Source organism: Fukomys damarensis, unplaced genomic scaffold (assembly GCF_012274545.1).
Source record: "Fukomys damarensis isolate Sample0158 unplaced genomic scaffold, DMR_v1.0_HiC HiC_scaffold_25, whole genome shotgun sequence".
Classification (NCBI taxonomy): domain Eukaryota; kingdom Metazoa; phylum Chordata; class Mammalia; order Rodentia; family Bathyergidae; genus Fukomys; species Fukomys damarensis.
The window spans coordinates 32,901,015-32,914,385 of record NW_022900937.1 but is presented as its reverse complement, the minus strand read 5'-3'; the positions used below and the strand labels follow the sequence as shown (position 1 = coordinate 32,914,385).

The following is a 13,371-nucleotide window of genomic DNA, read 5'->3' as shown; positions in this document are numbered from 1 at the left end:
AAAAAAAAAAAAAAAAAAAAAAAAAAAAAAAAAAGGAAGAAAAAATTCCCTGGCAGGCATTTTGGTTCTGTTTTCCTGGACTGACTTCCCCTGCCATCCTTCCTGTCCTGCTGAGTCCTGTGCAGGGATCCCCTGCACAGTCAGGACTGGGAATCACTTTTGGGTCTCGTCCTCAGGGAATCCCCTGCCCAGCTGGCTGCTGTTCAGCACTGAGGTCACAAGGCAGCACCCTGGAAGTTTCCGGGCCACAGTCCAGCCTCCCTGTGTGATAGAAATGGTATCCACAGCAATTTCTAGAGGTTTCTGTCTGGGTCCACAGAAGACCGGGACACAGAGAAGACAGCAGCTGTGGAAGGAGGTTGGGACCAGGTTCAGGAATAGTTTTTTAAAGAACATCCCAGGAAGCAGCAAAGTGGAGAGTCGAGAAATGTGAGGGACAGAGCCAGGAAGCAGAGCATCAGGGCCACCATCAGAGTTTGTGACAAGTCTCCTCCCCGCCTGGCTCAGCCCCATGCAGGAAAGTGATGCTGTGTCCACAGAGACCTGCAGAGGTCCCTGTGTCTGCCCATCAGAGCCCACTGTGGACCGCACAAGGGAAGATGCCAGAGAGTTGGGCGGCCTCGGTGCCCCCTTGCAGGATCCTGAGAAACAGGCTGGAGACTGATCCGATAGTCGTGGCATGGAGGATTAGAAGCAAGCAGCTCCAGGCCCAGTGTGGACGCCTAGGGTCTGTGCCTGCCCTGTGAGAGCCACATCAGAGCCAAGCCAGAAGCAATTTGCTATCTCAGGAAAGACCACGTCCAAAAAGCCTAGCGTGGGGGGAAAGGAAAGATGTGCACTGATGTGAAAGAGACGCTGTGTCAAAGGAAGTGTTTGTGTGCTGTTGTAGACGGTGACAGGAAAAGAGGAAAGAGTAAACATGAGTGAAGTAGGGTCAACAGAAGTCCTGCAGAGGGAAAGGCTAAGACTGGGAAAGGGGAGAGACAGTTAAAACTGCAGACTGAAGAGCTGGCCTGAAAGAGAGGGATGCCTTGTCCCCTGACACAGGCCCCAGTGCCTCAATTTACCTTGTGACCCCACTCCAGGTCCCCACCACAAAATGAGCTGCAAGGTGACTTCATTGTTTTGTTCACTATGTATTGAGAACCGACCATCTCCAAGGGCAGGAGTATGAGCCATCTATGGGTAAGACCAAGCCTGGCATGGTGACGCACGCCTGTAATCCCAACATTCTGGGAGGCTGATGCAGGAGGATACCATGTTCCGGCCCAGCCTTGGCAACTCAGAAACATAGCAAGATCCTGTCTCAACATCACATTTTTTTTAAATGTCAAAGGACAAAACCTAAACAGACTCTTTCTCTAAGGAATTGACCAGTGGTGAGGCTGCTGTGCGTGAACCTGGGTAATGGGAGCATGGTGTGGATGCATTTCAGTGCCTGCAGATTTCAGGGGAAGAGATTGCTGTAGAGAGGGAGGGCACGATGGGAAATTCAGAGGTGTCACAGTGTGGCATGGTGGCATGGACCACTTCCCTGACCATCCGGCCCCACGTAAACCTTGCTAGCAGGGAGAGCTGCCACCCACCTGCCGTCTCGTGGGTTTGCAGCCAGCTCCGAGGAGCACAGCATCCTGCTGTCGGGGCCAACACAGGCTCCATGTTCTCCCAGAGCTTGTACCCCAGGCCTCCCTGATCCAGCATCATAAGCGGACACAAATAAGCCAGAGCACCGTGACCCTGCTGGTCAGTGTACCCCGAGCCCCCTGAGGACAGCAGGCGGTGATCTCCTGCCCCACAGACAGTCCCTTCTGTCCCTTTCACCCTTGCTGATTTTTCCGGGAGAAAATGCCCGTACTGCTCCAGCTCCTTCCCTAAAGAAGAGTAAAGTGTTTCCTAAATGCAAAATCATTTGAACGCATTTCATTTACAAATAAGGTGTGGGCTTTCATGCTCACCACACTCTCCTACTGCTGTGTGTTCGCTGTGTTTTCGGGATGCCACGAGCCAGTGTCCACGCCGGCTGACCCAGGCGGCCTCATTCACCTAGGCCCAGTGATGGAACTCGGCGACACCCACTCTCCCTGCCCCAGCACGCCCCACTCCGCCTGCTGACCAGAGCACCATGGAAGCAGCCTCCTCTCTCTCCCCACGCGTGTCTTCCCGACCATGCCCATCCCAGACGTTCGTAGGACTGTGTGTCATGAACGAACCTGGCCTCTGTTGCAGTGATTGCTGAGTCTTGTGTTCTGAGCGGTTCCCCATTTTAACGCTGGGCTGTTTTCTTTGCCTCTCCTTGTCAAGTTCTTGCCATGCATGAAAATGTCCTCAAGTGTCCCACTCCGGGCTGCACAGGGCGAGGGCACGTGAATAGCAACAGGAACTCTCACAGAAGGTAAGCCACACGCCCCCCGCGCCACCCACCCCACGGGACCCCCTTGTTGCCCACGGAGACAGATAGACTCTGCCTATCGCATCTAAGGGACCTAGAGTGTGGCCGCAGTGTGCGGGGGGTGGGGGATCAAGGTTTAGATGCCCCTTTTTTTGCAGATTAGGCTTTCTTAGTCGTATCCCTGGCTCAGTCCTAGCAGGGTCACCCCTCCTCTTGAGGTGTAGATCTCAGAAGGAAACCGTGACCACTTAAAGGACTGGCCTGTCCTCCTCCACGGTGCAGGGGGCCATGCCGCTCCATATGCAGATGCGTGGCCAGAACCCTACAATTCTGTCTTCTGTCCTTGACCATCTGCAGAACCCCCAGGCCACCAGGACAGACATCACTAGAATGCTAGCAGATGTCCTGAGGTGTTGGTCAGGACTGAGTTGGGATCACTCTTACTGAGCAATTGCTGTCGGCACACGTATTCAGAATCGCTCTTTGGTTTATGACAAATCCCATCTCTCTCTTCCTGTCCACTTCAGACTTGGGGGAGAGACACTAAGTTCCGCCTAATATTCATTTCCTATCAGATACCTTGTCTTTTTCAGTAGCAGAAAAGTGATTCGGTTAAAATTGGGCTTGTAGCCTATGGCTTCATCTTCAAGCAAAATTTTATCTCCATGGAGAAACCTGTACAGTTTGAGTTTCACTTGTCTGGTCAGCTAGGTTCCTCGTGTTAAACTGATAATGAAACAAATCGCATCTCTGGGCCCCTCAGAGGGTTCTCTGGTGCTCAGTCTGCAGAGGCAGGAAATGACAGAGGTGCGAGCTGGCGCCACAGTACGTAACAATGTCCACTCTTCCCGTGAACTTCAGCTCTGCTGTGCATCTGTGAGCCGTGACGTGTGCACTCACGGGCTTCTGCTCCTGTCTGCAGACGCAGGCACAGCAAGTCCACGACTGCGTGAGAACACAGCTCAAACACGGAAGCCCTTCCCTGTCTCCTCTTCCATATCGCCCAACCTCAGCCCTTTTGTTTCAAAAACCACTTGCATCCTGGGAGATGAGTCCACTTCCTCCCCCACTCCCATTTCCCTTCTTGTGGACAGCACAAGAGCGTTGGAATCAGACAGACCCTCCGGAGCCTTGCAGGACGATGATGGTGTCTGCAAAATCAGCTTCCAGCGCCATCTTCTGGTGCCAAGTTGTTTGTTACCATTCTTAGACTCAGAATCCTTCAAATCCCATCCTGCCAAGCTGTTCACACTTCCTCTCCAGAAATGGCAAACATCTCAGAATGGAGACTCTCTCTCTCTCTCAGCTTGGCCTTCCTGAAAAGGATAGAGCGTACTTTATCCATGGTGTTGCCCTCAGCATTTTCTGCTGAAACTAAGAAAAAAAGCAAAGCAGAGACAGGACGGTTTTCATTCCCCTCACCTGCCAGGATGCCCTGTGCAGGTTTGCAAAGCCCTTCTGTGCTGGCGGGGGGAAAGATGTAGTGGTTGTGTGCCTGTGTCGGGACTCATCCAGAACAGACCATTAAAGCCCCTTTCTGTGATTGCAGCCTCTCTGGATGCCCTATTGCTGCAGCAGAGAAATTGGCAAAAGCCCAAGAAAAACACCAGAGCTGTGATGTGTCTAAGTCCAACCAGGCCTCGGACCGAGTCCTCAGGTACCAAACAGAGCATGTTCTTCATGGGGGTCCAGTTGTAATCGCCCCAAACACGCTGGGTACTTGGGACTTCCTGGGAGGTGGCTGTGCCCAGTGAAGGACAGGAAGGACAGGGATAGCTGTGTACGAGCTCCAGGCCAGCTCTCCATTCTGTCCTCCAGTGCCCGGTATGACGTCGACACGCAAGAACTGGGCACGATGGTGCCTGGCTTTCTCTCTGGCTTGATAGTTCATAATTCTGTGAGTGGCTGTGAAAATTAATCAGATGCCCAAAGTCATTTTGCATGAGTCTGGAGGGAGTGACGCCCCCCAGAGGATGGTGCTGCTGTTTTCAGAAGGGTCACAGTGACGGGGGCCCAGCTTGTGTGCACATGGGAGCTTCACGTAGGATCAACTCAGGGCCGCCGCCTCCCACACCCCAGGACGCGGGCGGATGTAGATGTCACCACTGCTGCTTGACATGCAGGACAACCTTGAGTGCGGAGGGGCTCAGTGACGTACATGGGGTCACCGAGTCACAGCACATTTGGGATCATTCTTACTGAGCTATGGCTGTCGGCACACATATTCAGGAGTGGCCTAAGGGCCAGTGGCTGAGCCAGTATTTGTATATTTTTTTAGTCTCTGTTTTTGCGATACTGGAGTCTTCCTACTGAGCTACATCCCGAACCCCTTTTCTTTTCTTTTTCATTTTTTTGTTTTTAGACAGGGTCTCACTAAATTGTGCAGTGATCTTCCTGCCTCAGCCTCCCAGAGTGCTGAGAATACAGGTGTGCACCGCCACTCCCCGCTGAACCCAAAGCTTCTTCCGGTTTGGGAACAGATGACTGTTAGGGCGTGTGGCAGAGGAGGAAATCTGTGTTTCCATAACCTTCTCCTGCAAACCACTGTCACCAGGAGCACTGTGACAATCACTGCACACTCCGCCTTTTTATTTGGTGTCCCGGCCCCCTGTACACTAGCCACAGCTACCAACATAACCACCCGTGTATTCAGCGCTAGATTCGCACCTCTTACTGTTAACGAGTGGGCATTTTCCACAGATAAACAGCATTTGGCTTTGACTAAATCGCTTCTCTGGGATAAGTCATATGGAGAAAGTCACCAGGGAAGTGATGTATATGAAGATAGATATATCAACATATATTAACATCTTTTTGATTCCTGATTTCTTATAGGATCTCAACATACTGATTAAAGTTCTTTCTTATTTTCCACAGATAAACAGCATTTGGCTTTGACTAAATCGCTTCTCTGGGATAAGTCATATGGAGAAAGTCACCAGGGAAGTGATGTATATGAAGATAGATATATCAACATATATTAACATCTTTTTGATTCCTGATTTCTTATAGGATCTCAACATACTGATTAAACTTCTTTCTCCTCCAATAGAAAAGGCAAAATGCCTTTTAGAAAATTGCAAGTATCTAGTTAACAAAAAAAAAATAGAAACATCTATGATCCCACCATTCCAAGATAACCCCCCTGTAACTTTTGATTTTTTTCTACCGATGGGTGACAACAATTTATAGACCCTGGAGTGTACCTGTCCCCTAGTCTTACCTTGCCTGTGACTTACTCATTTTACAGAACTGCAGGCTGAAGTTCGAGCACCTCCTGTGTCTCCTCCCAACCCACAGTTAGGTATGGGCAACATGAAGAAAGCCCCTTCTTCCAACTGAAAGGCCCTCCGTGTCATGTAATTCAAGAAGCAATGGTCATTTGCCAAAGGAAATTGAAAATTGGTGGGGGAAATTAGTAGCTGGAAAAACTTAATCCTTTTCTTTTGCCTACTTTGGCCAAAGCCAAAGATCCCTGGGAATGGCCCATCTTGGGGTCACCAGGACCATGCCGTGAGGAAGGCGTGGGTCAGTACTAAGCTTAGACCTCACTGAGAAGCTGGTGGCAGCTTGGGACCAAGGAGATGGCCCTGTAATTGCAAATATCTATCACCTTGTTCGAACCCAAGCCTCCACTCTGATACCCAGGCCAGAGCAGCTGCCTCTCTTGTTTCTGCAGCTTTATCCCTTGGGCAGATGCAGCAGAATGCTACACTAGTGCCAATAATAATTGTGCATCCGTGACCAGTTTTCTTTATAAGGCCCTGGCTAGTTGGGGCAGGGCCCTCGACGGAAAGAGAAAGACCTGGTCCCACTGCCCCGAGGACCAGGGCTACAGTGATGACTGGCCACTGCCGCCTTGGGCTTGCCCTGGAGGTCCTGGACCACAGGGCAGAGGTGTTAGCCTTGCCTTTAAGGCTCTAGCAAGCTCCCTACACACCAAGGACTCACCTGGAGGACAGTAGTCTGTCCAGGTACCTGTGTCCCACCCTCGTCTCATCCAGTGGCATAAAGAGACAGGAAGGAAGGAAAGAGAAAGAAAATTAAACATTTAACTGGTTAAGGTTGTTTTTTTGTTTTTTTGTTTTTAAGCCTTAAGTAAATTGTCCAGCAGGAACCTAAGAACCAAGAAGAGCTTAGGGTCCTGTGGCTCTCTAGAACCCCCTCTGAGCAGCCTGGGTGCAGCCTCTCTTCCTCTTCCTGCTGTCTGGGTCCCCTCCTGCTCCCTCCCTCTCTTGGCTTGCACCCTGACTTTGGCTTGCAAGTGACTAGGCCAGGCCTCCAGCCCCTGAGCTGGTCCAAGGTCCCACACACAAAGGCTCTCTGAGCCTCCTGATGTCTCCCCTCCAGACTCTGCAGGTGCTTTCCTGCAGCAGTCCTCACCCCACCCTGGGTCTCTTGGGATCTGCCTGCTCTGCAGTGCCCCTTCAAGCCTTCCCTCCCCATCCCTACTGTCCGGCCCCATAGCATGGTAACCTCCAGAATCCTCAGAACACTTGGACTCAAAATACCCTCGCATCCCACCCGACCTCTCCAGGCAAGGCCTACAGCTTTTCTCATCTATGTGCCCCACATTGCCATGAATGCCCCCAACGCACACAGCCAAGCAGTTGTCACATCATTTTGTTGCTTCGGCCAGAAGTGAATAGAATAAGTTAGGTTGGAAATCTGATTTATAAAGGTAGTATAGACGTGCTATTAAACATGTAATAGATGACTTACTTTCCTGGTTGAGAAATTCAGTTACGCACACCTATCATCCCAGCACTCAGGAGGCTGAGGCAGGAGGATCACTGCAAGTCTGAGACCAACCTGAGTTACACAGTGATTCAAGGCCGGTGTGAACTATAGTGAGACTCTGTCCCCACCCCACCCCCCAAAAAAAACTGAGTAAATAAATAATAAACGATTCAGTTATAAAAATTTGCAACTACTCAAAAGACCAGTATAAACATAAAATAGCCAGAGAAGAAATAGATTATGTACATAGATGTATATAAAGCCACAATTTATAGAAGTGAAAAAAATTATGAAAGTTAGAGAATAAATAGTATGATATTCATAGATTTTAATAGCACACAGTTATTAAGAACTGGTTTTGAAGCCTAAGCAACAAAAAGTAAAATTAAATGTTTTATATATATAAATTGTGAAATTCTATTTGCATAAATAATAAGTGCATTAAATTAACCAGAAAAGATACACAAAACTCTTGACAGCTTTTAATCCCCGAAAGAATTAGAGGTGATTTTTAATAGTTTTTATATTTCCATCTGTTTTTTCAATGAAGAATGTATTCATAACTTTCATAATTATAAAAGGCTTTTATCCCCAGGTTAGGTATAGCTGTGCTCAGAGATGCACAGAGAACATGTATTTACCAAGACTCACAGAAATCCCCAGGAAAGATTTCTTTGGAAAGGAACAGCCTGGATCCTCCAGGGTCACCGTCCTGGGTTCCCCGGGCAGAATGTCCCTTAGACTATCTGTTCCATAGTACACACCACTCCTGTGGAATCCTGCTCTGCTACAGCCCCACCCCTTGTTCTTGAGATACAGCAATATTTCCAGATCTGGTACTACGGATCAAGAAACAGAATCTAACTGCATGTGGTAGCACCTGCCTGTCATTCCAGCACTCTTGAGAGGCAGAGGCAGGAGGGTGGCAAATTCCAGCCCAGCCTGAGCAACTTAATGACTTAGCAAGACCCTATCTGAAAAAAAAAAAAAAAATGTTGGTGTCATAGCTCAGTGGGAAGGTTCAATCCCCAGTACTTCTTTTAAAACTCTAAAAGAAAAGAAATAGAATCTTACTCAAAAAATTGTTATTCACAAATTAAGCATGAACCCACCACTTATGCCTAAATTCACGTACTTTGTTTTCTCAGCCTTTCTTGGGTCTTTATTTTTAATCCATTTTATATATCAGAAAGAAAGGATTATGAAGAAATACTGTCCATGAAATTCAGAGGGGTTTTTGTACTAGTTACAGTATTTTTTAAATGTTGCCTATGTAAAAACACAAGTATTTTTATACACATTTTACCTTTCAAAAGTTAAAAATGAATGAGTGGCCCTCAGAACTCATGTTTAAATATCCATCTGTACCTGTGGTATGAAATAGAAGGTGAAAGCTGGGCGTGGTAGTGCACGCCTGTAATCCTAGCACTTAGGAAGCTGAGGCAGGAGGATTGCTGTGAGTCCGAGACCAGCCTGGGCTACATAGTGAGTTCTAGGTCAATCTCAACTACATAGTGAGACCCTGTCTCAAAAAAAAAAAAAGAAAAAGAAAAAGAAAAGAAAGAGAAGGCGAGATAAGCAGAGGGAACCTTTTGCAAACTTCTAAATCTAAAACAATCTCAAAAACTCTGAGATTGGCACTTTTAGGGAGGTACCCTAAAAACCCACACATGTGCACACACAGCAAGACAGAATGTCATGAAGAAATAATCAAATGTTAGGTCAGGTGTGGTGGTGCATGCCTGTAACCCCAGTACTTGGGAGGCTGAGGCAGGATTGCCATGAGTTTGAGACCAGCCTGAGCTATGTAGTGAGACCCTGTCTCCAAAAAAAAAAATTCTTTGAAATAATCAAATGCTCCTCTCTTTTAACATTTTATCCCAAAGTATAAAATAAATAGCTAGTAAGTGAAAATGTGGAAAATAAATACAAATATTTAGCAAAATGCTTTACTACCATCCCAGTTGAGTGTCCAACTGAATAAAGCATGATACACTTTTGTCTCGATGCCCCTACAACTGTTTATCTATTTCTTGTTGTTGTTGCTGTTGTTTTCAGTACTAGTAATTAAAACCAGGGCCTTGGAACTGAGCAGCATCCGCAGCCCCTTTTTATTTTTTGTTTTGAGATGGGGTCTCACTAAGTTGTTAAACTGCCCAGGCTGGGCTTGAACTTGCAATCCTCCTGCCTCAGCCTCCCAGACCACCGGGGTGACAGATGTGCATCACCACAGAGTCAAGGGACCTTTCTCTTTAGCTCACATCATTTGTGTGTGATTCTGTGAGTCATAACTGCTATACAGAGACTACACGGCTGTCAGATTCTCTCCGACCTCAGATCTCCTACTTCCACCAGACCCATCATAACCCTTTTACAAGAAAAGCAAAGAGAGAGGGCAATTCAAGTATTCTGTTTCTCACTCTTTTCAGCTCATAGGGTTGTTTGGGGCTGTAGAACTAAAACACACTTGGGTCTTTCCTCGGGAAAAGGAAGATGCTTCAGTGAAAGGTCCTGATCTCTTGAAACACATTAGGAAAGCAGGGTGTTGATGTGGCCATGATTCACGGTGGGCGTGCAGCAGGGAGAGGGTGAGCTGTTGTTGTTGTCTTGTCTGTTCCAGGCCCATGTGCTTTGTGAAGCAGCTGGAGATTCCCCAGTATGGCTACAGAAACAATGTCCCCACCACCACGCCACGCTCCAACCTGGCCAAAGAGCTTGAGAAATACTCCAAGACTTCATTTGAGTACAACAGCTTTGACAACCATACTTATGGCAAGAGAGCCATAGCTCCCAAGGTGCAAACCAGGGACATGTCCCCCAAAGGATATGATGACGGTAGGAGGTGCATACTCTTATACATGAGACACAGTTCCGTTGATGTTCTTATTGTGTCGGTCCATGTCCCGCACACCGGCCCAGCATGCATGGCCACAGGCACAGGGTGACCCCGGGAGCCACACGGGGTAGGTGGACGGGGAGGAGGGGCAGTGCTCTGCAGGGACTCACAGGCCATCTGCGCTGACTGTGTTCAGGGCCCAGAGAGAAGCTGCCAGCTCACTGTGTGCAGTGGGGTGGGCGAGACGATGGCTTCCTCTTCATAAATGTGGGGAAGCAGTTCTGGGCTCTTTCAGTAACTCCATATCCTGCACCACTATTTCCCTGGGGTGCCCATTAGAATCACCTGGGAGACGGTTTTTTCTCACGCTCAAACGCCCAGGCTGCACCCAGACAGACCAAGTGGGGACCTCTGTGGTGTCCCCATGTTGTGGCTTAAGATGCTTCCAGTGGCTCTGATATGCAGGCTGGGCCCCCAGCCCCACCTGGCCAGCCTCTCAGCAAGCCAGACCCGCGAACCCTCTCTCTCTGGGAAGACAGGTGGAAGGAAAGCCCGCCTAGGTGTGCAGCCACCTGGTCCTGGAGTCACCAGTCACTTGCTACTGTCCCAAAACAGATGCCACAAGTGACCTGCCACCTGCTTCCCGGGACAAGGTGGCTGCTTTTCCCTTCGCACCCTCTTGTCCCACTGCTAGGTGTAAATAGTGACATCTCCTTCCTCAGCTAACCTGGTAAGTAGTTTACCACTGAGGCCAAGACCATAGTTACCTAAGCCAGTAGCTGCTTCAAATTCCAAGATATGGGCTTAGCCACAAAATTCTAACCATTGGATTGGGGGTTTGAAAAGTTCTGGTGAGTTTAAAGTCTCGTCTTGATGCAGAGGGAAGGAAATTTGTTTTTAAAGATTTGGGGAGCTCCTCTCTGAAAAAGACATTTTAGTAAAATCGCAAGCACACACGAAAAAATATCTAAATGGAAAGCTTAGAGGATTTTTTCTCAGGATTCCACAGGAATGGCAGACCTTCCTGAGCTGTGTCATTTCCTATCTAACAATTCATTTTGTATAGTGAATGAAATTTAATATCTCTTTGGTGTGTCCCATATTAATTATCCTTGTGCATCGACTCTTAAATATTCAGAAACATAAAATGAAAAAAAAAAAAGAAATGGCCGTAGGGTATAATTTTTCTTTTATTTTGCCACTTGGTAACACTTACCTGCCAGTTTCAGATTTTACTCTCACTTTGTTCCTTCAACTGCAAGAGAAAGATCTAAAAGAAGTAAAGATTCCACTCACATAATTTCCCCTCCATTGGCATTTGTGACTCCATTCGTTCCTTCTTTAGATGTTCCTTCTCATACACCTATTTCGTGGTGGTTCTGGGTGGCCTGAATTCTTTAATCTTCTTGTATGGTTGGAGTCTAACCTTAGAAGCCAAGGGAGGAGGGTCCCATGTAAGGTTGCCCTGGCTAGAGTGTCTCTCAGGGCTGCTACGCCTCAGGGAGCTAAAGTCTATGCAGGACATCCAGCCACGGTGAGCTCTGTGTCCACCCCTGAGCATCCCACTGGAGAATTTCCAGTCTTCCTGCCAGACTGCAAGCTCCTGGCAGACCAGAGACACTGTCCTTAGAGTCCCCAGCTCCACTCTGCAGGGCAGGCCAGGCAGAGAGTAGCTCCGCCACAAGGGCTCTGACTGAGGGACAGAAATCAAGCCCCTATGATACTGTCTACATGGCAGGCCTCAGCTCACAGGATATCTTCGCTCATTGCTTGGACAGAATACCTGATACCCACAGTCCATAGTTGGCTGGCTCCAAGGCAGAGGGCCCTGGCAGAGGAGAGCTGCTCATGGCGTAGTGGACAGGAAGTGGAGCGAAAGAAGGACTGGGGGAGGAGATAAGTCTTTCCAGGCCACACCCACAGTGGCTGCCTCTTCCCACCTGGCCCCACTTCCTGAAAGCAAGTCCGCTGTAAGCTCCACAATCCCATCACCTTCCCAAAGCTCTACCTCTGAGCTCACGAGGCGAGTGCACAGGAAGCAGACACTGCCGGGACAATTTTACCAGCAGGATGGGCCAACAGCAAGGTTATGGCTGGAAGCCTTGCGTTTGTATTGGTTTTTCATTTTTAATTGGAATGCGCAGCCACATCTAGCCCTAAGGACCCATGGTGTGTCTCTCCTCCAGCAGGCAGGAATAGGGTGCTAGAGGAGGTGGCCTCGGTGTAGCTACTCGTGCTGGCAAACACCCGTGGCCTCTGGAGGAAAACTGGTCACTTTTCTCATGATCCCTGCTTTCGGCAGGACATCTGGGTCATTAGTGGGTGCTGACCTGCTCGTTGCTGGCAAAGCAACTTGGCTTAAGGGCGTGTGTCACTGTTCAGTTGTTCTCAGCTGGGGCCGGGTCCCTCCTGGGGGAGAGGTGACGGCGGCCACACCAGCCTGATGTCCACTGCTCTACTGGGTCAGCACCAGTACCCAGAGCACTGCTAAGTTCAGCCAAATGATACTGACATCATCAGCTTTGCAAACATTTAGGAACAGGCGGTGTTTTTATGCTCCTTCCTTCTCCAGACCATTTAAAGTGTAGACACTGTTGTTTTCATTTCAAATAAAACCAAAAACAAATGCTCATTTGCACTTTGGAAAAGGACAGAGATGGAGGTCAATATCGTCAGGGTCGCTTGCCTGACAAGTCACCAGGGCCCTGAGGGTTCAGTCTCCAGCCGGGGACCTGTACTGGCCCCCGGTGTGCTCCGGACCCCGCATCTGTTTGGGGAAGTCGAGTCATGGTTATGTTTACATTTTATAACCGCAGGGTAATTTAAAGTAATCTGCATAGGATGAGAGGAAGAATCCTTTTTCAAGATTCGCTTTAGTAAAATGTTGTCCCACCGAGCAGTCTGCACCTCCACCATAGCCCAGGCTCTGCCTCTGGGCTTCGTCCTGGGCCCCCACCTGTCCACAGACCCAAGGTGTGGCTTCCACAGGTTAACCAATCAACATTCACTCATTTCAAAACAAAACATCGCTTTTCTTATCCATGTGGACAGTTTCTCTCCTTTTTTTTTTTTTCCTGAACCCCTGGCTAGTCTTAAAAACAAACCAGTTAAAAATAAACACAAAAGCCCCCACCCACCCCAATGTGAATTAGTTCACTTCTCCGGCATCCGCGCTCCTATTTTTAACAAATTTAAAGTGATAGCAAATTCATAAACTTTAGTGCAGGGCACCCCAAGGCACCATGGGCAGTGACACAGAGAGGCTGCGGTGCCCACTGTCAGGTGACTGGCGTCCCTCTGCCCTGCTCCCGAGGGGCCCGGGGCAGTGTAGCTCAGAGGCCTGGCATGGGCTGTGCTCGGACCTGTGGCCCCTGTCCACCCTGCGCTATACGGCTCTGCGTACAAA

The 13,371-nt window shown here is 48.7% G+C and overlaps 1 protein-coding gene across 16 annotated transcripts in view; it reads left to right on the top strand.

The window, feature by feature from the left end:
- Myt1l (myelin transcription factor 1 like) overlaps positions 1 to 13,371 on the top strand; it is a 382,656-nt gene that overhangs the window by 305,294 nt on the left and 63,991 nt on the right. For all 16 annotated transcript variants that reach the window (XM_010629088.3, XM_010629085.2, XM_033756162.1 and 13 more), the window contains 3 exons: positions 2,302 to 2,392; positions 3,939 to 4,046; positions 9,750 to 9,964. In XM_010629088.3, the coding sequence (XP_010627390.1) occupies positions 2,302 to 2,392; positions 3,939 to 4,046; positions 9,750 to 9,964 (414 nt within the window). The remainder of the gene's footprint in view (positions 1 to 2,301; positions 2,393 to 3,938; positions 4,047 to 9,749; positions 9,965 to 13,371) is intronic.